The sequence below is a fragment of the Haliotis cracherodii genome, unplaced genomic scaffold, assembly GCF_022045235.1.
Source record: "Haliotis cracherodii isolate W230 unplaced genomic scaffold, xgHalCrac1.p SCAF_2, whole genome shotgun sequence".
Lineage (NCBI taxonomy): Eukaryota > Metazoa > Mollusca > Gastropoda > Lepetellida > Haliotidae > Haliotis > Haliotis cracherodii.
The window spans coordinates 38,033,278-38,059,711 of record NW_027266275.1 but is presented as its reverse complement, the minus strand read 5'-3'; the positions used below and the strand labels follow the sequence as shown (position 1 = coordinate 38,059,711).

The following is a 26,434-nucleotide window of genomic DNA, read 5'->3' as shown; positions in this document are numbered from 1 at the left end:
CATTGTTCCCTGAAGAAACAAAATATTTCTTCAAAATCTTCTTTTCAGAATGACTACATTTTTTTCGATTTTCTTCTCCGTGGGCAGAGCGCTAACTCAAACTCAAAAGCAATATGGCGGTTGAGTTTAGACAAGAAAAGATAACCCTCCCGTTATATTCAGGACAATCTTGATCTTCAACGTGCTAAAAGAACTAAAATTAAAAACAATTTTTTTTCAGATGAAAGCAAAATAATCTAAATGTATTGGCGCTCCGAAAATAAATTAGTTTTAAATGCATTATACAAAAAGACAACAAACTACAAGTGCCATTCATGAAGGCAATGTTGAATATTGTGAGCACAATAACGTTGTGACGTCGATAGACCAGCGACATTGCCCCAGTAGGATTAACATTCGTATCTCGGCTGCAGATGTAGAGCGAGTGTGTGAGGTTGTTACGTCACATTGGCAATATTTTCAGCCATGTAGAGTCGAATGAAAAAGGATAAATTCGAGAAACCCCACCTTAAGCTGACATGCCGTGATATAACTGAAATACAGTTCAGAGTGCCCTTAAACTCACTCACTCACTCATTCGACTAACTTGTTATCCAAGTCGTGCCTTAGTCACCCTTAGCGTAATCACTGCAATGACGTCATAATGTCTTACAGGTTCTGTTTTTCTTTTGTATGCGCTGGTATCTCCACCACCGTAGCTCTACACTGTTGGTCAGGCCGAAAACAGTTTGCAACACCAGCAGCAGTTGCAGCAGCATCACCCTCAGCAACGTCTCTGTGGCTGCAACATCACCATACGGGTGTCAAACATCGCCACGAATTATCTCCGTCATACGTCGGAGTATTAAAGGTACCCATTATCATATCCCCACTTCATGGAAATGAAACACGTCTAACCAGAATTAGGACAAATGCATGCTTAAAGGTACTCCAGAATCATTGTTGACGTGTAAAGATTACACCAGGTGTGTCCATACATAGAGGAGCAGGACAATGTGCTCATTAAACTTGTTCATACACTTCAAGAAGTATATCCAACGATGATCACACAATGTCTTTTAGAAAGTGGTAAAATATAAATAAAGCGACAAAACCCTTTGCATATCCAATAGAAATTTCTGCATAAAGCAGAGCCGATTGTACGATTCCGACTATATCATGCCTGATCCAGACTCGATTATTTTCAGGCCGTCATCATATAGCAGAAATACTGACTGCAGCGTTAAACAAACAAACAAACAAACAAACAAACAAACAAACAAACAGCACATTCCAGAAGAAGGCACACCTTTTCCTGACCTCAAATATACCCACAATCTTACGATTGCTACTGATACAGGTTAAACACGAATGCAAATATGGCAAAGATTCGTGCCTGCTACAGATTGCAAACTTACTCAAAACAAAAGTTCTTTGGTACTCAAAGAAGTAACGTATTATCCATCAAGGAGGAGGCACATGCTGTTCACTGTTCACTGGAATAATCCAACAATTCCCACGCCCTGTTCTGCAGTAGTACAATTGATACGTCCACTCCTCCAATCGTACACTCACACCGTAAAGAGAACCAATCTTTTCTTCAGCAATACACTACATCAGATCATTCACACAATCCTGGACCATCTCTCAAAACTGAGAAAAAGTGTACAACTTGAAGGTCCAGAAGCTGGCAACGTAAAACGTTTATCATGTTAATGTGTGTTCTCTGCTGTGTCTCGTACCCTACACCTGCAATGTTGTTAATGCTAGCGCGATAAACATTCCTGACAGCGTCTTGATACAAGGTGGATTAAAGATGTCAGACTTCAGTTTACTTTAATGTCCAAACAAAGCAGAACACGCGAAAGTAGGAAAATACGAACTGGGAGCGTTTTGAGTGTAAGCTTATTTTGTTTTATCTGTCCTGTTAAAGTGAAGAAATTTGCCCGCACCTAAAAGACGACCTTGTGTTTCCGAGTTTTTTTAACCCATTTTCTTTCGAGAATTCTGGAAAACATATTTCAAACATATTTTCGCTACACGTTTCTGTAGTAACAAAACTGACAGAATCTTGATACTTTCAGTTGTCCCCAGTATTGCTCAGAATAAATATTATTGCAGTGAAATCTTTTTAAACCTAACGGTACTGTTCTCAATGAATTCAGCCAGATAAACGAATACGTGGATTAAACAGCGTAATATTCTATGTGCAGTAGATGATCCGAGCAGAATCGCTCGGAAAGCGGGATTTCCGGAGTAGCGGGGTCCGGACGAAGGGCGTTCACAGTATTCGCTACATGTAACCTCGGCAAAATATTACATTTGAAATACCCAGTATCACTACAGTACCCTGTTCTCTTTGACCCGTTGTCTGTTCATGTAGTAAAGGTATTACTAGTAGGAACGGACTCACACAGAATAGTTTGGATAATTTGACTACCCTATTTTAATAACTTATATGGGAAAGTTAAAATTAGAACAATGTTACATTTACATCTATATGAAACAAAACGTTAGCAAGGATATTAAGATTGTTGTGAACTTCGGAGACTATACATTTCGTTTACCATGAGAAATGCCGTACCCCAATACACGAAGCAACATAAAAACCTATCCTTAAAATCAGAGTACATTGCCAGATTCTGATTCTGACTAATAACAGTGCCACAGTATCATGGGATAAATATTTTGGTTTGGGCATATATATCTTGTCTTCATGGTGTTATCAAGGTTCTTTTGAAATGCGTTTTTATTCGGCGTCATACGCATTTACTTTTTGATGAGGATGTTGAATATGTAGTATATTATTTAACATAACTTGGTATACAACTTTTGTTGCACAGTGGGAGATTTATAATGCTTATTAACATTTTACCAAGTGACATATTTGCCAAGTTAAGCATATTTACAACACATTCGTGTTATATATCTCCGTCCCGTGACATGACACTCGGTGCGTCGCTAATGTTTTATTCTCTTCATGTTGAAGTGTTGTGTAAAATGAAAACTTGAAATACGATTTAAAAAATATAGCCTTGGTCCGGTCTCCTCATTATCATTTTGTTATTTGTTTATCCTAAATATGGTTATGTTTTGAAAGAAACAAAATATTGTTTTCGAAATAAACTCCACGCTTTCATGTTCACATCACGTCATTGTAAGATAAGTTCATTAAACAAACGTTCTAATTTCAATACGACTTACAGATACTCTATCTTTAATTTAAGAAATCTTGAAAAAATACATAAAGGTAGTGTTGACATGTCTGGAATAAAACAAACAAATAATTATCAAAATAATTTTTACTAAATAATGAATTTATTATAACAGTGACTGTCTCGAATTAAAAAATGACATATCTAGAATAAAACTTAAAATCTTTATCACAGCGTTTTTACTTTATAATGCATTAACTTCCTCGAAGAATAAATTGAAAACGAAACATTGACCAAATTGTAATATTTAATCTTTATCAATATTTTTGAAAATAACTAATTATTCTACAGCAAGTTACTTGACTGGAAAACAATGCTCTGTTTATTAACGGCGGCTGACCCAGTGGCCCCATTACAGATATGCTTGTCATCACAGTTGATCTTGTCACGGTAGTATTACACATGTAATAAGCCCTAAACTGTGACATAAATGTCAGCACTGGTACAGACCCTTGTGATACACCACGACCGGGAGCAGTGAAATACTATGCATTGATACGACACCTTCTTGGCCATACGGTGGAAACTATGTCACTTTAACACGTTATACTCAACCAATTACCTTAAACAATCGCTACACATTCTTTACATCTACTGTAAGTACAACACCGACCGGTGTACTACTACTACTGCTACTACTACTACTACTACTACTACTACTACTACTACCACCGCCGGCGCCGCCCCTCTACTACTACTACTACTACTACTACTACTACTACTACAACCAATTCAACTACCATCATACCATCAATATTACTACTACTTTTACAACATGACCACATTTACAACAAACACAACAACAACAACTACTTCTACTACTACTACTACTACTACTACTACTACTATTACTACTACGACGACGACGACGTCCACTAAGTACAAGTTCTATCACTACTACTTCTACAATAACAACTATCCAGATAACACTAACACTGTCGATACTACTTCAACTATTATAAAACGTACAGGCCACTCTTCTTCTTCGCGTCCAACATACATAAAGAAAGAAAGATTTAATTACACTTAATTTGAAACACCCTACCCAAAACACATTAAATAGACACAATCTTACTTTACCTTTTTCGCACGCTGAGGATGTACCCAAATGATGTCAAAAGAAAAAAACCAAACATATCTAAACTATAAACTTTAAAGGAAAAACGTCACCTTTCATTTCATGAAGCCTTTTCCTGTTTTCAAAAAACACAATATCCTCCAACAATGTTGTATCGTGTTTAAAGCGACTGTTTCGCCTGAGCGGTCCTTTTCTCTCGACACGCATTTAACCCTGCCATTGCCTAGTGGAATGATTCAAGGCAGTGTGACAATGAGTAGTAAGACTTGTTATAGATAATACCAGGAAACCGAATTGGGCGGTTCTTTATCTGTCATCGGGACGATGGAATAGGATGGCGTGTTGCTCTACTTTGGTCCTCTAGCCCCGCAACCAACAAAGCCTATATAAGACAATAATTACTGATGTTATCACAGAGACGGGTTATGTTAATGTTAGCTCTCCCTGAATATTTACATTCTTGTAATGGGAAAACCTATGTATGTCACATATTTGTGCTTTGATCTTGGCGCTACATCTATTTGGGGTCTCTTTTTAATGAATCTGGCACACTGCAATGATTCTGATGCGAAATGTATTGTTAAATTGGCTGTGTGGACGTGTGTCACATTTATGTAATTATCAAAAACAATGATGATGATGACACGTGTCTTAAAAATAGAACAAACACAATGTACATTGGTACTATCATTTACTGACCAAGAAGCATGCGAAAAATGTTTAATGATGAAATTTGATCTTTGCTACCTAGTGGTGTTGAAGACATTAAGTAAAACTTTCAGTGAAGCCCCGTTAGTCTTTCAACCTTTATTCTAGACGATTCTGGGGTAGCCTAGTGGTTAAAGCATTTTCTCGTCAAGCCGAAGACCCGGGTTCGATTCCTTACATGTGTAGAAAGTGTGAAGCCCATTTTTGGTGTCTTCTGTCGTGATATTGCAGGAATATTGCTAAAAGTGGTGTAAAACCATACTCACGCACTCAGACACTCCAGACAAATCCTGTTTAAACCATTAAACGTAATTAATCCGGACGATTTCACTTCGGACACAAGTCTTTCCGGAATAACGAGGTTTAACTGTATAAACGATTGTGACATATGTTTTTTCTAATAAATTTAAGTATCGATTACTTATTCTGAATAAACATCCCCGACAATGTGCGGGTTCACGCTGACAATATCAAGGTAAATTTACATAAGCGTCAGTCGACATATCACGTCACAGCGCAAGTACGGGAATTCGAATCTATCTTGTCATCTCTCCTATAACTAAAGGTTGTGTGTAGCCATTTCGAGCTCATCAAATTATTTAGTTTGCATATCACAAAACCCATCTCAGTGTGGTGCCAACGCAGGTCAGCGTTAAATATACACTTCTTCCTCACAAGTGTGAGGTATGTTGCCACTGCATAAATGTCTCGATTTCCTGTTTCACATCATGGACGTTTTATTGAAATGGACAGACTGAAAAAAGGGAATTGTTTTCGTCGTTTATTTCGGTCTAAACCAGATATTTGAGGCGTCACAAGTTTGTAAAGAATGTTACATAAATGTCAAACATCACCTAACCTGTTTTAACCGAGACACATACCACGAGTTTTTTTTGTGTGTATGCCAGTATATAGGTCAGTTGATATTGATAAACTCGGGTTTTCATTTAGAATGAGAGGTGGTGAGTTTTCTCGTGGTAAACGTCCGCTCGTCACTCCTAACACACAGGTTCGATTCCCATCGTGGGTACAACATATAAAATCAAGCGCGGATACAGCTTGTTTTAGCTGGATCTGCAGCGTATGCAGATTCTTGGTCTTATTCGTCGTGATGTTTCTTGAACAAGGAGTGAGTGAGTGAGTATGGTTTTACGCCGCTTTTTGCAATATTCCAGCAATATCACGGCGGGGGACACCAGAAATGGGCGTCACACATTGTACCCCTGTCGGGATTCGAATCCGGGCCTTCGGCGTGACGAGCGAACGCTTTAACCACTAGGCTACCCGACCGCCCCTCTTGAACAAGGATGAAAGTGGTGAAAGAAATCATTCGCTCAATTAAAAAAACAATTCACACTTTTCCGTTACGTACCTGGATGAAGGTGAAGTTGTAAAGTAAAGAAATACCATTGAAGTTTTCTTTGTTGCACAACCAGTAATCTGGAAAATGCTATCATGTTGCAGCAGCGGCTGTTTGTCAATAATACACAAGATGCAAAATATATAATATTAATGCAAAATGCCTCATCTATCGCCGATTTAGACAAAATGTGTTTTAAAATGTATGCTTCGCGAAAACGCTTTTTAGACTTTGCTTAATCAAGTAAATTTACCAAATTTCTATTTTTTCCCTTATTGTACATTTCATGGTTATGCTAAAAATATAGAAAACATATGTACTATATGTTTAAATCTATAGTGTCTCGACCTATACTTGCCTTGAATAAAAATATAAACATGTTTGTATGATGTATACAACTCATGTAGTTTATGTGTGACACCCATTCATTCATTCATTCATTCATTCATTCATTCATTCATTAACACATTTCTGATTAACACGATTTCTGAAAAACGTACATAGTAATATTCATATGATTATATATGGATGTCCCATTTGTAACCATTTGGAAAGAAGATTTCCGGATTAACGGGGCCCGGACTAACGGAGTTTACCTTTTGTCCTTAAATACAGAACATGACGTAACAAACTCAAATATATTTATAATTACAGAAAGAGACGACGATGTTTCAATATACAGTTTAGCATGAATACCCCACTCATACACAGTATACTGACTCAGAGCCGACCAGTCCTTGTTTTAGTCCCTTAATGCCGAGCGCCAGGCAGGGTAAGATCAACTACCAACTGTTAACGTCTTTTCCCGCTCTCCGTGCGGACGTTATACCACCACACCGCGGAGGCGGTCGATTAGAGTTCGGAACGTCTGCAAATATATAAATGGTCATTACTCATATCCGTGATGTGCTCATCGTGTTAATCCATTTGTTTTAACTGCAAACAATTCGGTCGGGGTACCAGAATCCCAATATGAAAAAAACGTTTTAGATCATCGATTCATTTTTGCCATTTTCTTTTGTTTGGTTTTTAGCATTATTCCATCAATATCATGACCGGAAACACTAAAACTGGCTTTATTATTGTACCCATGTTGGGAATAGAACCGTAATTTCGACATGGCGAGCGAATGCTTTACCCATTAGGCTACTACACGTCTCGACTGGCTTTTGGTATACGCGCTCGATTGAGTTTTACATCAGTTTTCAGATCAATTTACTGCAGCTTCAGTTTTAGGGTCAATGCAACGAGACACATAAAACCTGATTTGTTTGCTTTAACAAAAGAACAAGACATATATTTCTCCACATATCCAACATATACTACTCAAAAGAAGTAAAGGGTCACCCCCATTCTTTCATGTTACTAGACATGACAGACTGATTATAGTAATATGAAAGAATCGAGTGGTCCTTAACTTATTTTAGTAATTCACTGTGAATTTAAAAAGAACAAACATTGGATATCTGCAACGTTGTTTGTTTGGTGTTTAACGCCGCACCTAGCAATATTTCACTTAAATAACGGCGGCCTGTAAATATTCGATTCTGGACCAGACAATTCAGTGTTTGAGATCATGAGCATCGATCCACGCAATTGGGATACGATGATATGCATCGTCCAAGTCAGCAAGCCTGACCACCCGACCCCGTTAGTCGCCCCTTACAACAAACATACTCGCCTCTCAGGGCAATCCTGAGTTCCTGAAGATCAATTCTAACCCAGATCTTCACGGGTCTACAACATTGTAGTATATTCAGCATTAATATATAAATGTAACAATAATGAGGCACTGGGGTAGCCCAATGGTTAAAAGATAGCTCCTCACGCCAAAGATCCGGGTTCGATTCTCAATATGTAAAGTGTTATTAAAAAACGGCATTAAACCCTACTCACTCTCTCACTTTTACAAAAATATTGAAAACAAAATGTTCGCCAATTAACCCGTTTCTGTCTTGAAACACAAAGCTATGCGTCTAATGGTATTCCTGTCATGTGCTTCTGTCCAGCGTCATTACATGGTTTCCCTTCTCAAAGGTCTAATGTAAACGATACATATTTCCACGAGCATTTCCTGCTATTTTCATATTGTCACTCATAAAGCAAATGTCACTAATTTAGGCTTCCGCTCGCCGTAACGGCCAATGCAGGCAAGTCGCGATGAGGCAACCATGGCTGGTGTTATGCAGCGTGGGGCAAAGGTAACGTATAAACTCATGCCTCACGTGCAAACAACGCCATTACGTGAATTGCCAGCACGTGCAAAGTTGAGCCATTTCCCTGATCGATTGACTGTTTGCACATAACGCATTGTGTTTGTCGGGGATGTGAATTAAAATTAAAGTCGTTTAGAGGAACATTTCGGTGTGCATGAGCGTATGAATTTGTTATAATTGGAATGAGTTGACATCGTTGTATTTAAATGGTTGTTGGGGGATTGGTTTTGTTCAATTATCTTCCCACACTAATGATATGATGCAGATTGTTAAGGGCACGTGAAGGTGAATCATTGTGAAATTATACCACGCACATGACGGTACGTAGATAATTTGTGGTGTAATATAAATATATTATACAATTATGTTTTCAACTATAGAAAGATCTCTCTGTAATTCAAAACGTCATCATAGTTTTATGCTAAAAAGCTCAGTGAAAATTTAAACAGAACACAAACAACCCTATTAGTCTTCTTCTCATATTGTTAGTGTCACGCGTATATTATGCAGTATATTTTCAACTGTAAAATGATATTCCAAACTTTATCATATGAGATTTGTTTGTCTCATGTTAAGCTCAGGGACATTTTAAAAAAAAGATAACCATCTTCCATCTCGTAATCATAGCGTTAGTTGGATTGTCTTCTTCGGGTGTTAAAACGTTCGTATCTCAGGATTTATGTGCGAATTTGTTGTCAAGCCGCTTTCAACAAATTTCAGCCATATCACAGCGAGATGGTGTGAAAACGTGGAAACTTAACCTGTCTTCGGTGGGAGGAGTCAAGGCTTTAACCGCTAGGCTAACCTATATCATCCTTCTATCACAAAGAACAAGTAAACAGTCTCATCCCAAACTAACATATTCAAGCTAATTTGTTAAAGTAATGTTACCATGAGACTACATTTCTATCAGAATGTGTATTCAGTTCAGAATTAATCATATTGTTCAGTCATTTCTCCATATCCAACTAGTCATCTGAAGCCAATAGAGGGCAAAATTTATTGCAGATGTTATTTTTTGTATTTTTAATGTAAAGCTATCTATCATCTGTTTGAATAAAAATTTAACGTCGCATCGGCATTATTTCAGCCATATAGCGACGAGACCAAGTTAATATATTTACAATTTAGTTATTTATACAAAGTTTTAATTAAAAACAAGTTGTGAAACATATTTGACCATACAATATTTAAAAACAATTTATGAAACATATTTGAGCATAAGTTTCATAAATTTGTTGTTTTAAATATAGTGAGTAAGTATAAATGAATCCAACTTCGTCAAGCATTGTTCTGGGCTCATTTGGATTATATTTTTAATTTTTTTTGTTCGACATAGTACAGAATTTTTAAAATCTATCGGTGGAGTTAGGGGATTTCTGTATTATCCCGTTTCTATTTCTAGTTTAACGAAGAGAGGTTAAAATACTATGCTAGTAACCATACAATTTTGTTGATAAAACTGATAAAAAGTTGACATGTACTGAGCTTTGGCTGAGACTGAAAACGCTGAAACCACTTGTTATATTCCACTCCTTCCAGGTGCATAGTTGCTTATAACCCCACCAAGGGGGCTTATCATGGGCGTCGAGAACATAGTTCAATCCCCAAAAGTTAAAAACCTTTAAAACTTTACTTTCCCAGCGATTTACCTTTAGGTTTTGACCAGAAGTGGATTTTTGAAATAGTTCTGGAATCAGATGTTCTTTCAAGTGAACATCAAAGTCTTGCAGCTTCAATATAAACTTTGAACTGTGGATCTAACGAACCCATATCACCCCTGGAAGCGGGACAAGGCGTATTTCACAAACACCAAGAACAGCTCTACATGCTTTGTATTGCATTGTATATATTTCTCAGTATTTGTAAACCACAATTTGCATGATCCGGATTAACGAGGTTTCACTGTAGATGATTCGTGTTTAGACGTAACCTCGTACTTCCCATGATCTCTATTGGCCTTACTTATTATGTCTAATCTCTCTGGCGAGAACAAAGTCCAAATTTCAGATAAAAATACATGTATATGGTAATTTACACAGCGGGGATACATGAAAGACTGATATTAAAGTGTTACTTTTCAAGAGACGCTATGAATAGAACATACTTGCATTATTTATGGTGATGAGACATATTTGATAATAAATCACACTTAAAAGGAACATAGCAGTGCTTGCATTTTCTTTTTATACTGTAACTCATGTTATTGAAGCGTGAATAGATTTAGGTGAAATATGAAGTTAATCATAGATAATAAATAAACTTTTAAAACGTATAAACAACACAATTAACTTTTGAAATTGTGATTTGAATTGAGAAATTTCGTTTTTCAAAATTTCAGTAATGTATTATTCTCTGCCTAGTCTTATGACTGTCTCCGACTGTGTTTACTAACCCATTGCTAATGAAAAGAATATTGAGGTCTTCACAATCAAGTATTGGAATTGATAGAACCATGGTATAAATATTGAATAACAATTTTTCGTCAGTGGGATAATTTTGTAACTAAAGTGTATCAAAGAAACTATCAAGTTATTCCCTCTTTAAAAACAGATTCTGTGGAGAGCAATACTTATTAGATGTGACACTAATAATATTTCGAATTGCACTTGCAAGATTCAGATGTGGTTCACACGAACTATTTATCGAGACGGGAAGACATATGGGGGTCGTGAGAGAACACATAATTTGTCAGGTTTGTGATTTAAACACTGTAGAAAATGAATACCATTTCTTCCTACTATGACCGTTGTATGGTGAACTCAGAAAACAGTTCATTGTTAAATAGTATATCCGTTATCCAAGTCCACATAAACTTGTTTCATTAATGTCAAGTATGAATGTAGTAAAAGCGAAAAAGCTGTCAATGTACATATTGCATGCTATGAAGCTAAGAAGTTCCAAATGTGCCACCTTTTAAATGTATGTACACCCATTACTATGTAACATGTACTATAGACCTATGGCCTCTCAGTATTATGAATAAACACATATACTAACTAAAGTGTAGCCTCAGTCTTAAAAATAATCGGGTGCCCATACACCAAGGATCATAATCATCGCGAATCTGGGAATCGAATCCACGGCTAGATCATCCAGGAATGGCGCACAATAGCAGAGCGACACCGAGCTATGATATATCCTGCTACTGAGTGAGCAAGTGAGTGAGTGTTTGTTGTTTAACGCCGCACTCAGCATTATTCCAGGTATATGATGACGGTTTGTAAATGATCGAGTCTGGACGAGACAATCCAATGTCTGACATCATGAGAGTCGATCCATGCAATATGGATACGATGACATGCATCAACCAAGTCAGGAAGCCTGACCACCCGATCCCGTTAGTCGCCTCTTACGACAAGCACAGTCGCCTTTTACGGTAAGAGTGAGTGAGTGAGTGAGTGAGTGATGCAGGTCTGAGGCGTTTACCACTTCGGTGAAACCTATTTACCCTATGTACCCCTCGAGTCCTTCAATATCCACTTTTAAATCATGGAGATTTATAATACATATCGTTTGATGTGGCAGATCTCGGACGGTACACGAGGTGTTGTTTACAGGCACTTGTTACTGTATTGACAGACCCATCCTCACAGGTCTCTATAAAATGGGTGCCTCGTTGATAGTGAGTACTTGCCTACTCCCACTTCACAAGGTAAGGTCTATGATGTCGTATATACCCCGTGAGGTAATATACAAATGATACAAACTTACTTTGTATCAGTCAAATATAAATTGTGATTATTGCTTGCAGATACTTATGTTATACTCTGAGAGTTGTTCTGTTCGAATCATAATGATGAAATTAACTTAGTATTCTTAAAGAGCTTGTATCGACACAATCAGTGAAATGCGCACACATCATGCTTAACTGTTAATTGCTTCGCTGAAGTAGTAGTAGTAGTAGCAGTAATAATAATAATAATAATTATAATAATTCGTTTATGATTTTGATCATTATTATCCTATCGTTATAATTATCATTATCATGATTACTTTCAATTCAATGCTATTCTGATAATGATTTGATTGTTATAATATGTTGCAGCATGGACTGCGGAACACTGCTACTGGTTACCCTGTTGAGCGTTGTTACCGTCGCTGTCGCCAAACCTCATTTCGAGGCCGCGGCGACGCACGACCGTGAGCATTACCGCATTGACTTGTTCCACGATATCGCCATGGGGGGGTTCTCGCAATGCCGCTGCAGCAGGCTCAAATCTATCCCTTAAAAATTCGCTCTTCGGTGCTTATAGCCTAGGCTCGGGCCCAAAACTCTCCGTCTCAGACTCGACCCGTGAAGATTCAGGGGTAGAATAGGTCTTTAGCAACCCATGCTTGCCGTAAAAGGTGACTATGCTTGTCGTAAAAGGCGACTAACGGGATCGGGTGGTCAGGCTCGCTGACTTGGTTGACGCATGTCATCGATCCCAATTGCGTGGATCGATGCTCATGATATTTATCACTGGATTGTCTGTTCCAGACTCGATTATTTACAGACCGCCGTCATACAGCTGGAATATTGCTGAGTGCGGCGTTAAACCAACCAACCAACCAACCAACAACCAACCATCTCAGACTCATAGTCCACATCTTAACCTACCATCGCTATTAGCTGACTTGTATGCTTGTGTCTGAGTCTCTGTTAATTATACATAACGCTTCAATGTTACTCAACATGTAATTGATTGTACGTTTTTAGTAACAATACTGACCCGATCTTCAGCAACCCATACTTGCCGTAAAAGGCGACTATGCTTGTTGTAAGAGGCGACTAACGAGATCGGGTGGCCAGGAGCGCTGACGTGGTTGATGCATGTCGTCGTATCCAAATTGCGTGGATGGATGCTCATGATGTCAGTCACTGGATAGTGTGGTCCGGACTCGATTATTTACGAGTGATGAAAAAAACGTGCTTTTGTGCATAATTTACATGTTCAACTTCTGCGAGACTGAATGTCCTGTTAATTCTGACCCTGTTAATCCTCGTAGGCGATTATCGTCAAAGAAAGATTATTCCATACCGATGATTCGTTCATCGCGACCATTTCAATGAGATATGGACCATCTGGACTAACGACGGCGAATTACGTACCTTGAATTATAATCCAGGGGGTCCCGACTCTCACCTTTGAAAACCAAACGTAGTATGTTGTAGGCAGTACAATTGACTGGGAGAGGATTTTGATATTTTGGACCCCACCCTTTTAAAATTGCTGGATCCGCCCATACTATGACTCTTGTTTGTTGGCATTATACCGTGATCGTCGGTTTCGTCCAAAAGTGGCTGCATCAGTCAGGACTTTCCTCCCACATCAAGCTGAGACTCCGTGATATAACCGGGAAACTGGCCCATGCAGCTAACATACGTTAATAGATTTTACTGATAACAGAATCTTCAAACTCCGCGAAGTACCTTACAGTGACAGTTTGAAGTGTGAAGTTCCAGTATTAACGAGGTCGGATTAATGAGAGTTGGATTAACGGGTGTTCTATCAACAGGGTTTTACTGTACACCATCCATATGAGTTTTCCACTAAAACAAGTGAGGGCTGTATTGAAGGGTGTATATTTACGGAATTCTAATGTATAACATATAATAGTAGACTATTACACTCGTTCATGAAACACGTTCAAAGGTGAGGTTTCCGCAAAGACGAAGTAGGAGTAATGAGGCTAGATTACAGGGGTCTGGATTAACGAGGGTCTGATGTATAACATCTACGTGCAGAACCTGAAATCTCCTTCATGTAACAGTTCGAAAGATGAGGTTTCCGCATAGACGAGGCCAGATTAAGGAGGGATGTATTAAAGGTGTATGAAATAGCGAGGTTCTGATGTTTCCAAGTTGAGAATGTTATTGATTCCGGCATGACCGGTAGATGGCCACTGCATGATGGACGGCATGAAGATACAGCACGGGGACGAGTTCACCACCAAGATGAGCGGCCCCTGCATCGTATACATCTGTGAACACGGCGGATACCATCCTATTCGTTTCGGTCAGTATTCCCTGTCACGTTTTCGATGTGATTTCAAAGTTCCAACTTTTGTAACCTGTGTGCATCATTTGTTGATGAAGATAGACTTAGGCTAGAGAAAGGTACCAACTCATGCACCGAAACATCGCTTTAAAATCCATAAACTGTCGATCCTGTCTTTAAATTTTCTCGACTCCCCCCAACATTTCTGGTTTCTTTCTATTTTCCATTTATGAGATAGGATTTGGTGCTCTAAGACTACAGTTTACCGTTTCAATATCAGCCTTTGTCCAACCAAAATATGACGTTATCCATGAAGATTAAAACTCAAAAGTTTATATCTCATATTTTAATCATAACTTGCAGTAAGGGTAGACTCTAACGTATCAAGCTGAATTAGCATTCATTCATTCATTCATTCATTCATTTTACAATGAAACTGACCATTCTTTCCACCCAGCTTGCGAGGACCAGAGCGGCACTTGTCGCCCCGAGGGATACATCCGCACCATCGGCTGTTCCCGGCAACAGTGCATCAAGAGCAATTTCAACATCGGCTTCCGCAATCTCCAGGAAGGTAAGCACTAACTGTGTGCTCTCAATGTAAACTACAAGATCTATTTATAGCAAGAGGGATAGCGCGGGCGATAAACAACACTTCCGGCTGTCTGTCGTCTGTAACGCCTACAGACACTTTGAACGTCATTACAACGTGGACGACAGCGGTAAACATAAACATCACTTAGGATGCAGAAGCAATTAAAAGCAGATATTTGTTAGATTAGGATTAAGGATTAAAAACACCGACGTAGATTTCCGTAAAAACAGATACTAAGGATAACATTTTGGGGTAATAATCTGAAGTTACCATTATTGAGGGTGCCAAACCCCTCCCTCTAGGCATCCTACCTACCACATAATTTGTCTTGGCTTCCGATTTAATAACTTTTGAGTCATGTCAGTATACACAGTCGGATTTTCACAGAGAGTACATGACCATGCGCGCTCATACGACCAGGGCTAAATATTTTGACGATTTGTCACTCTTTGCAAGAAGAAAAAGACGAAAAATATATTTCAATATTGAAATATTGGCATACCAGAAACACATTTCATGGCATCCATCGTACGTACTGCACTGTGGTATCCGGAATACCACTAACAACGCCGGGCATCTGGTGTACCAAAAGGGGGATCGTCTCCGTGGTCTAGTGTCCGCCCCGTTCGATCCCCGGCCGCGTCATACCAAAAGGCGTTAAAAGATGGCACTTGTTATTATCCTGTCTGGGGCTCGGCATTAAGGGGCTAAAACAAGGACTGGTCGGCTCGGAGTCAGCATACTGTGTCTGAGTGGGATATTCATGGTAAACTGCGGCATGATATCTGTGGTCTGGCACTACAAATCGGCATGAGCCTGGACTAATCTCTCTCTCTCTCTCTCTCTCTCTCTCTCTCTCTCTCTCTCTCTCTCTCACACACACACACACACACACACACGTCACTATATAAGTGCAAAAATCTTGGACGCGACGGAAACCCATGTTCACCTCAAATCACATCACCAAAATGGGGTTCATTATTGCTCTAATTTACGTTATTTTCTGTTCTTGACACTCCCAGTGGCTCAGTATCTAAAGACCCATATTTAAAAGAGTTCTGGGTATATTTTACTCTGCTGGCATAGGGCCATAAACCATTAAGGGGCGTTTCTCTTTATAAGCCTAAAATTAGCAGGCGTATTTTTTAGACTCGACACATGTTAGTTACCCCGTTTATAGATAACCGTCGGTGTTACTCCGCGATTTTCAGAGAAATGCCTAATTGTTTGTCATTAGAAATATAATAAACATTCCATTACATCAGGGCTTATTAAAATAAAAACCATTAATGCAACAGAAACATAGCTGGGGGTCTCTTGTCCAACGAGAGATCGTCATTTGATCACGTGATGTACATTCCATTTCATATAATATGTCTTAGGTTGTACATTTGAGGTGAATGCGTGCTGCACGTGCAGTTCATATAAATGGTGATATTTGTCTGTAATAAAATAAAATCTTTACCGGAATATAAAGGTACTGCCTTGATAAAAGGAAATACATACGTTCACCTGGAATGGTTTTCGGAAGCTGTAGATTTATGTTTAAACAGTGTACTGTCACATTTCCTCTGTATATGGCTTTAACGTGGAGGCCATGTCTTGAGCATTGGGGTTCATTTGACAATATGCTAAATAGAGTTATCTCCCTTCACACATTGTCTGTTTTTCTTAACATGATTGAGGACCTTTTCACTTCATATTTAGTTGAAATGTATAAAATAACATTTTAAGAAGAAACACTTTAAAGGATGCGTATGGTTCATGAATTGACCGTAGACATATATTACCATTGAATGCATTTTATGTCAGTGTGATATCAAAATACATTTGTTTGTTAAAATATGACCGAAAATGAAAAGTCTGTCGTATTTACAAATAAAAAAAATAAATAAAAAATAAATGATTAGCCTTTACAACACCCTTGCGTACTATATGCGGCATCTACAATAGTAATGTTGAAATGTATGAAATACCATCTTTAATCATTATATATACTATATTTGCATTTTTCAAGTTTCTGATATAGTTTTTTTCATGTATTTTTGTCAAATAGAATTTATTGTTTTAAACATTCTTTGATGCAAATGTTTTAAAATCTTATACTTTACTTTCGGTTAATTCTTTCCGAAGTTCAAATTGTTTTAGAATAAAAAAAAGCGTATATATTCATGATTCCACATTATATATGAATTCAGAACAATGTAACAATATTTCGAAATACCAATGACATTTCATTACCAATGACAACAACTCCCCCCTTAAACAACAACACCACAACACGGAAACAACAAACAACCCCCCCCCAAAAAAAAAATAAAATAAAATAAAAAAAAAAAAAAAAAAAAATAAAAAAATAAAAATAAACTAAAACAAAAACATTATCTTTTAAAATAAAATAACAATTTAAACAACAGAAATATCAACAATGAAAACACATTGAATTATTCAAATTAACAAACCTAATATAAACCAAACAATCCTCCCTCCGCCAAAACAAGAAATAAAATAAAAATAAACAAACCCAAACGCCCATTCAAGCTGATGACACATGTATTTTTCTATCCTGTCTGTCGCTGATCCATAAAGTGTGATTGTTATACTTCGGATATGTTCTGTATCTTCTATGCATGAACTGTTGTGTGTTTCAGCGTGTCAGGCCCGGGACGGGTCCTGTGTTGATGTCGGGGGTGTGTGGACTCACAGTTGCTTCACGTACAAATGCATCAAAGTGCTCTTGGGCACACAAGAATTCCCCGATCTTCAACTCTCCAGTTGGGGTAGGTTACCGTAGTTTATTCTCTGTAATATTCTGATTTTAATTAAAACTTCAGCAGTATTACGGCGGGGTACACCAGAATTCACATTTAAGCCATTTGGTGATTGGACCCTGGGTGTTTGGCGTGACGGTGAGAGTTCTCGAACAACTCTGTGTGATGGACCTATAGTTAAATCATTGTTATACACGCACGGCTCACATGTACTGACACGTGTCTCTAATGTGAAACTACCCCCGAGTGAATTAGCAGTTCCAGCAGAGGACATGTACACATATGGGCTGAGCTTTGGGCCCACGGAATCCACATAATGTTAGAAATAGACAAAACATGTAGAATTCGTTTTGAAAATGATCACATGTGTTCATACAAGGGAGAATAACTTTTGTATCTTTTGTTCCTGTAACATACTAAATGTGCAGGCAAGGCTAAAACATTCCGATTTTAGAGGATTTCCTGAAGCATTGTAAAACTATTTCAATATAAACAAATCTGATTTCCTTAGGAGGTGACAATAAACACAGTACAGACACATGGTTAAACGGCAATCTTTGGTGAAGGACTTGTTCATAGTTAGATTGTTACTAAAATCAGTCTTTTGAACTCATATTTGCCATACGTATGTACTGGATCATTAGACAAAGTATACGAAAGGAAAGAATGCTAGGTTCATATGTCTGGTTCATAACTTTCTTACATATATTTCAAACTTTCTTACATATATTTCAAAGTTTCCCGTAAATTGACTGTTCCAGTGGATCAAAAGGCTTTTTTTCTACCTCGTTCTTCTATTTTATTTATATAATCACATTTGCTTATTCGGAGCTCACATTTGACATAAGCCTAACAGTTTCTGATTACTCTAATGGCTTAGAGACAATATCTCAGTTCCATGCACAAGGCAGTAATTACATCTTCTAGATCTATACTGGATATGCACAACAGCCCATGGAGCCTGACCCTCTTAATGGTTCAGACATATCCTTTCATGTTTCGCAGTTGAGGCGTGTGAATGCAACCACATGTCTCTCAACTGCACTGATTGTTTAGGTGTAAGTCGCCTGCATTTGAAGACTGCCCGTAAAACAGTGATGGGCGAAACAGTGGATGGGGCTCTACGCCGTGTCAGAAGCTGACAAATACTCGGTGAAACCACGTTAATTCGCCTCCGTTGTCTGGTAGACAGAGCGTCTGCTCGGTGGTTCGATTCCCGGCCACGTCATATCAAACGACGTTAAAGGATGGTACTTGTTCTTACCAGGTCTGACGCCCGCCATGAAGGAGATAAAAAATGACTTGTCAGCACACGCACGCACGCACGCACGCACGCACGCACGCACTCACACACACGTACATGCACGTGCAGTAACCTTGAACGTGACGTTAAACCTCGATCTGACAAATAAAATGATCGATTCTCATACATGAATTAAAATGTGGACAGAAATAGAAGTAGCTTTAATAATCTTTTTCAGGCTGCCCCAGAAACGACCAGTGCATACCTGCCAACGCTACCATCATGGACGGATGTTCTATAATAAAGTGTGAACAGAGGGGACAGTACTATGGGTTGTATACACAGAAGCACGGTAGGAAGACCGTTTTACTAGCCAAACTCCACCAAACCTCATCAAACTCCATCAAACCCCACTAAACCCCACCGTCAGTCTACATCAAACCCCGCAAAACCCCATCAAACTCCATCAAACCTCATCAATCTCCAACAAACCCAATCAAACCCCGCCAAACCCAATCAAACCCCATCAGACTCCATGAAACCCAGACACTTTCCCCTCGCCTTTGTTTGTAAATGTATTAATGCTAAAATGGCCTAATTCATATACTCAAAAGTGTGTATGTAAACACGTCATTCATACGCACCGAGTGGGTTTTCTTGGCATGTCATCGTACCACAACGGCGTGGGACGTTGATGATAAAATCAAACACTAGTTTATCCGGACTCGAATATTCACAGGCTGCTGTCAAATAGCTAGAATACTGCTGAGTACGTGGTAAAAGACACAAACAAACTATAGATATGTGTACCTCGCTTAAGCATTATGAGTGAGTGAGTATGGTTTAACGCCGCTTTTAGCAATATTCCAGCAATATCACGACGGGGGACACCAGAAATGGGCTTCATACATTGTACCCATGCCGGGAATCGAACCCGGGTCTTCGGCGTGAAGAGCGAACGCTTTAACTAATAGGCTACCCGTCCGCCCTCTTAAGCATTAAGACATGACCTCTATTAATGGAGGTCATTAGTACAAGATGGTGTATGCGGCCTTTAGATTATTTGTTGAATGAGTTTATTGTTATCGTGATGTATGATCGGCGTCTTGACACCCACACTGTATTTGAATCAATTTCTGTGCCGATCGATATCATAAATATCAGCAACAGAAGGGCTTTAACCTTGGCTGACACATATCGAGTCCTCTAACATTTCCCCAAGTAATATATCGATCACCGTTAACCTTAATTTAAAGGGTGAACATAATAGGATTTATTATTGATGGTAGCTGTGATAACGACAATTTGATCCGCTAATGTAGAGTTGAAAGGAATTTTGTTAACGTATGCGAAAACAGCTTATAATAAGTACAGAGAAAAGCCGTTATTTCGGTAGTCTTACCTCTGAAATCGGCAGGGAAATATGATGTACATATTAACGAATGATATTTACGGAGTAATGTCACTTTGTATACATGGAATGTTTCCAGGGGTAATCGTCCGGGTGGTGAAATTTCCGGATTAACGAGATCCGGACTAATGGGGTGTCACTGTATCTATGCAATATCAACTATCAACCGTTAGGTATGAATAACAGCGAATTTTGCTATTCATTTTGTAAAGGAAAAGATCGTTTAACAATCTTTTAGAATAGAATAAATGCCAAATTGTATTATATGACAAGTAATAAATGAAATAAATGAGTAATAAATGAAACACAGCGACTATGAAAATGTTACATGTTAAAATATTTACAGATCTCATAAAAATTGCAGATCGTGTTTACTGGAGTTTTACTATGACAACGTGGTCGCCACATCTTTGCCCGAGTGTGGGCCTCGTTAAACCTATGTTTAAAGGGGCATTTCTTCGTGTGGTGATTCGGTCATTTGGTCAGTTTGACCGTGGACGGTACTGTCCGTATTTAAGAGGTTTCACTGTATGTCTGATATCATAACACATATGCGCTATTTGTTACACATAGCAACATTGCCATCACCAACCAGATGACCCGAACACAACTACACATTTGCCCCCAGTGCAATCCTCACAGTTTTACAATGTAAGACATTTAAATAAAAAAAGACTGTGGTCCACATAAATTATACCAGACGTAACTATCAAATATTATAATATATAAATAAATAGAAATTATTTTGTAACTACGGTTACAACGAACTCAAAAGGACCACAAAATTTAGTTCGTTATAACCGTAGTTCGTTATAAGCACATTTACAGCATGGATATACAGCAAATGGACGGGTTCGTTACAAACGTAGTTTACTGCATTATTTATTTATTTATTTATTTATTTATTTATTTATTTATTTATTTATTTGACCTCTGAAATTGGATGTTTCGATTTTTCGGTTGTTTCAAACTAATTGTGTAGTCCCAAATGAGAAATGCAAATACAAAATTACCCCGATTAGCCGAACCAAAAATATGAGCACCTACCGTGCACCACCATCAATGTCAAAATACAAATGCTATTTCACTTGCAGAGGGGGAAACATTCCGCATCCCATCAATGGGAGGATGCCGGAACATTAATAGAGTAGAGCTTTCATAGGCTAATTATCTCTGTGTACGATATAATTATTTTAGTGATTAGCGTTGAGAATCTATTTCGGATGTCTCAAACACTCGAATGATATAATTCGAACTTTTTTTAGTCGTTTCGAGGTCGACACAACGGTGTTCGTATCTATTTATAATTCACCAATACCAATTAAATATACATTTATTTAATTAATGGAAAATTGGGAGCAATTTTGTTTCCAGTTCGGGTAATTTTTTTCGCAAATATTTCCGGCTCCAATAGGTGATGAATTAATTGGTCCTTAAAATTCAGTAACATTGTTCTTATAATTAAATCTTGGGTACAGGAAATGTTATAAAGTATTGAGGTAAAAATAAATTTGTAAAAATAGAGAACACTTTAAAAAAGAAATGCAAAAAAAAGAAGAACATAAACAAAGTCTTACCTTATTTGAGTGGTTATCCGCTGTTGTACAGGGTATGTCCGATGCGCTCTTCAGGTATCGCGTCCAGAGGCGGTTACTACGTACATGGTCAGACAAGGAGCCGCCTCACGACATCATGACCATCCTCATTCATTGCAGTTAACGTAAGGCTTAATATAGACCCTCTCCTGTATCAGAAACTTACGAAGTCTAACAAGCTAGGTAAAGTGGAGTCATTATTTGAACTGACAAAACCATTCCTCCGCTCTTTTAAAAGTGGTAAATTTAATTCTGCTTGGCGTGTAAGATTAACCCGGAGATTTGGGTCCCTTCACCGCGTATGAATGAGAGGAACATCCGCACTTAGTCGCCTGCCTCTTCACCACTTCTGTGCATCTGCTACTTCCGCCAGACATGCTCCATTTCATCAGTGTCAGACGAGCTGCTTTAAATCAAAGCGGAACAGAAGATAAAGCCCGTCATGCCTGTATTGGCCGTTCCCCTGGAATGTAGGTCACGGGGACGGTTAGTACGAACCACTTACATGATAGGTAAAGAAAACAGGTTGATATACAAGGGATACAATTCTAAGAATCCCTTGTTGTTGTATACATCTGACGCAACACATGTTAAGTTTATATGACGGTAAATAGTGAGGGTTCCAACTGAAGATGTGTTTTGGGTTTCACCGTTATTTGACACTTGCGGAGTTGGTTAATTAGGCTGTGGAGATAACTGATGTTCTGGTTTCGAGAGCGATTATGAATCTGGAGTTTAAAAGTTGTTTGTGTCAGTTATGAAGGCACACCTGCGTCTTCATGTCACTTTGAGAGTAAACATACACACACATCACTATTCAGGTGTATCGTTACGCTGATATATCCTGGCGCATTGCTCCGTGTTTAGAAAACACCGCTGTTTCTAATGTGTTTCTTTTTAAAATTAAGTTTCCAGGTCGAAACTAGTTCATTTTCCTGCTGTGAAAAACTCGGTCACAATACATTATTTGCCTGCTGTTTGTTGTTTTGTGGAATGTTAGACAGTGGTAGGTGATTAAATGTAGATTGTTTCGTGACTATAATATTGTTTATCGTTTCATCATAATTTCTCTCGAAGTGTGTTGTTTTCAAATAGAATTCAAATTGGCATGATTTAGTTTAGATGTTACAAGCTTGTTAGAGTAACATAACATATATGTTGTGTATGTTACCCTAATACATTGAAACAGACATGTAATGTTACTCTAACAAATTTTATACTTGTAACATGTATGTAATGTTATTCAAACAAACTTGATACATCTGTTATGTTACCCTAACAAGCTTGTAATATGTATGTTATGTTACCCTAACAAGCTTGTAACATGTATGTTATGTTACTCAAACTTGAAACATATGTTATGTTACCCGAACAATCTTGTAACATGTATATTATGTTACCCCAACAAGCTAAAACAGTCATGTTATGTTACTCTAACAAACTTGTAACATATATGTTATGTTACCTCAACAAGCTTGCAGCTTTGTGTAATGTTACTCTACAAACTTGTAACATATATATTATGCTACCTCAACAAACTTGTAACATATATGTTATGTTACCCTAACAAGCTAGTAACATGTATATTATGTTACCCTAACAAGCTTGTAACATGTATATTACGTTACCTGAACAAGCTTGTAACATCTATATTATGTTACCCTAACAAGCTTGTAACATATATGTTATGTTACTCTCAAGAACTTGAAACATATGTTATGTTACTCCAACAAACTTGAAACATATGTTATGTCACCCGAACAAGCTTGTAACATCTATATTATGTTACCCTAACAAGCTTGTAACATATATGTTAGATTACTCTAACAAACTTGAAACATATATGTTAGGTTACTCTAACAAACTTGTAACATCTAAACTAAATGATTCTATTTATTCATGTATTACGCATCATATCAGAGGTCCAAACGGCTAGTTGCCAGCCATTTGAACATGTTTGACAATGTTCAGACCAATATATTACCTTTTCCTTTTCTGGATTGCTGAACCATGGCCCCTGTGTGTTTGTGAAGGCATCATTTTCGTCCGGATTATCAGGGTCCAGACTTACGGGGCTTTACTATATCGAGTTGAGGTAAAATCAGGTTTAATTTCGCGTTCAAGATTATTGCAGTTATATATATAGCGACGTGCATGCACGGGTGTGTATGTGGCTTCATGTACTATTCGATACTAATGCCGATTTTATAGTGCAAGGTCACTGAGCCGATCAGTCTTGTTTTCGCCCCTTAATGCCGAGCACCAGGCAGGGTAACAACAACTACCATCTTTTAACGTTTTTTGGTATGATGCGGCCGGGGATCGAACCCGGACATTCCCCTCTCTGGGCGGACGTTCTACCACTAGACCATGGAGACTGTCTCACTATAACAAAACGTTAGATATCAGAGAATAGTTCCTACTTTTATAATGGTATGAAAGGGGATGTTGTTACTGTGTACGTTATGAAAATAGTCTTAAACGTGTTCGTATTTTCACTTAGGGTAGGGTACATACAGGTATGAGAAAGGAGCAATAAAGGGTCCACCGGAAGCGTTCGTTAAATCTCCGTAAGGTCACTTGAAGAACATTTGTTTGTACGGGCCTCACATGTTCTGTGTTTAGGCTGTCACCACGACGGATCATGTCATGATGTCGGCAGCAGATGGACGGTAGACTGCAACACCTTCACCTGCCACGCCCTTGACAACCCCAACGGCGTCACAACATTGTCGGTAGAAAACGTGGATGCCAGTGAGTATATAGAGAGAAGTTGTTTATTTCGGTCTCACTTTCTGTACAGTCATATCCTTCTTCGAGAGGCAAAGTCTTGAAAGTCTTCATCAAAGTCTTGTTTCCACCCTTGCCACATCTAGCCTACCTTACTGTGCTAAATATGATTAGACTGACGGACATATCGATAGTCCAATCAGAGAACGTTTCACAAAATCAACATCCACGACTGGTACACCTTCGTGTGAAAGTGATTTACTACTGCCTGTCTTTGTTGGCCCACCCTAACATCTTTTAACACCCCGGGTATGGTGCTGACAAACCTAGAAATATAATTGGGGCGAACCGGGATTCGAACCCACAATCATAGGTTTCTGGCGTGGCCAAGGGAGGCAACTCTGCACAGCGAATCGCGGCACCCACGACTGGGCCAACTTTAGATAATGAACACATAGTCGAAATAATCTTCTTCACGTCAATCTTTAAGAGGTCACCAAACAGCTGACGTGCCCCTCTTTGGGACTTATGTATGTGAGTAGGGTGATATCTGTCTATTGGAATTTGAAAATAAAATAGGTGAGGTGAAATCGGGTTTAACGTCGCGTTCAAGATTATTGCACTTATATAGCGAAGTGCATGCACGTGTGTGTGTGTCCGCTTGTACTAGTCCGGGCTGATGCCGATTTATAGTGCTAGCACACTGAGATACCATGCCGCAGTTCAACATGAATACCCCACTCAGACACAGTATACTGACTCCGAGCAGACCAGTTTTTTTTTAGCCCCTTAATGCCGAGCGCCAGACAGGATAACAACAAGTACCATCTTTTAAAGTCTTTTGGTATGACGCGACCGGGGATCGTACCCCGGATCTTCCGCTCTCCGGACGGACGCTCTACCATTAGACCACGGAGGAAAATAAAACATTGATATATATAAGGTTATATAAAGATTCTGTTATGGAACCGTCCAGCTCTGTCGAACGCTCAAGTCTCCTAAAGCTGAGTATAGGCTGCTAAAGCTGAGGAGGGGATGAGTATAGGCTGCTAGAGTTGATAAGGGGGGCGAGTATAGTTTGCTTGAGTTGGCATGGGTGACTGTTTTGTAAAAGGAGGAGAGACAACAGAATAACCTAAGCTACGATATACGAAATTCAACGATGAATTCACTCGGAACAGGGAACCCTGAGTAGCGACAGTTTGTTATTAGACGAATTTAACCTTTTTATCGATGAAAGAGTATCTAAAATTATCTGATAAAAGACCAGGGTGTATTTTTAATTGTAATTTTCTGTACGTCTAGAGTGCAAAGATGTTCATGGATCCTGCCACGCTCCCGGAGACTTATTCGAGTTCGACATAGCTGGCACCGTGTGGCCATACTGCACCTGCGCAGTCAACGGACCAACTATAGACTACAGCTGTCATTCCTAAACGCCGTCGCTTGACATAGTGTAAGGTCAACATGACCTCTCAGAGTCCATTCCAATTCCTTATAGTATAAAGAAATGTGTGACAACACCGATCTGTGATGTGTGACAACGGAT

At 38.6% G+C, this 26,434-nt stretch overlaps 2 protein-coding genes across 5 annotated transcripts in view; one reads left to right on the top strand and one right to left on the bottom strand.

The window, feature by feature from the left end:
• Window positions 1-22,620, bottom strand: part of LOC139469089 (uncharacterized) — a 26,527-nt gene extending 3,907 nt beyond the window's left edge. The window contains exons 1-2 of one of the 4 annotated variants that reach the window (XM_071251217.1): window positions 22,138-22,620; window positions 653-781 (exon numbers count right to left, since the gene is read on the bottom strand). In XM_071251217.1, the coding sequence (XP_071107318.1) occupies window positions 653-758 (106 nt within the window). In that variant the 5' untranslated portion in view covers window positions 759-781; window positions 22,138-22,620. Of the gene's footprint in view, window positions 1-652; window positions 782-1,397; window positions 1,480-4,364; window positions 4,611-6,992; window positions 7,150-22,137 lie in introns of those variants that run through there. The other 3 variants (XM_071251216.1, XM_071251215.1, XM_071251218.1) reach the window with 3 other exon arrangements.
• On the top strand, window positions 12,606-26,434 carry LOC139469088 (uncharacterized). The gene is made up of 7 exons (XM_071251214.1): window positions 12,606-12,699; window positions 14,439-14,558; window positions 14,998-15,114; window positions 17,787-17,915; window positions 19,388-19,501; window positions 24,781-24,909; window positions 26,191-26,434. Exons 1-7 carry the CDS (start codon window positions 12,606-12,608, stop codon window positions 26,319-26,321), a joined length of 834 nt encoding a protein of 277 aa, XP_071107315.1. The 3' UTR covers window positions 26,322-26,434.

Bases quoted from the DNA above. Each gene is read 5' to 3' on its own strand.
- LOC139469088 (XM_071251214.1), top strand. From the start codon at position 12,606: ATGGACTGCGGAACACTGCTACTGGTTACCCTGTTGAGCGTTGTTACC. The intron at 14,559-14,997 runs GTCAGTATTCCC...CTTTCCACCCAG, and splicing joins ATACCATCCTATTCGTTTCG to CTTGCGAGGACCAGAGCGGC. The intron at 19,502-24,780 runs GTAGGAAGACCG...TTCTGTGTTTAG, and splicing joins GTTGTATACACAGAAGCACG to GCTGTCACCACGACGGATCA.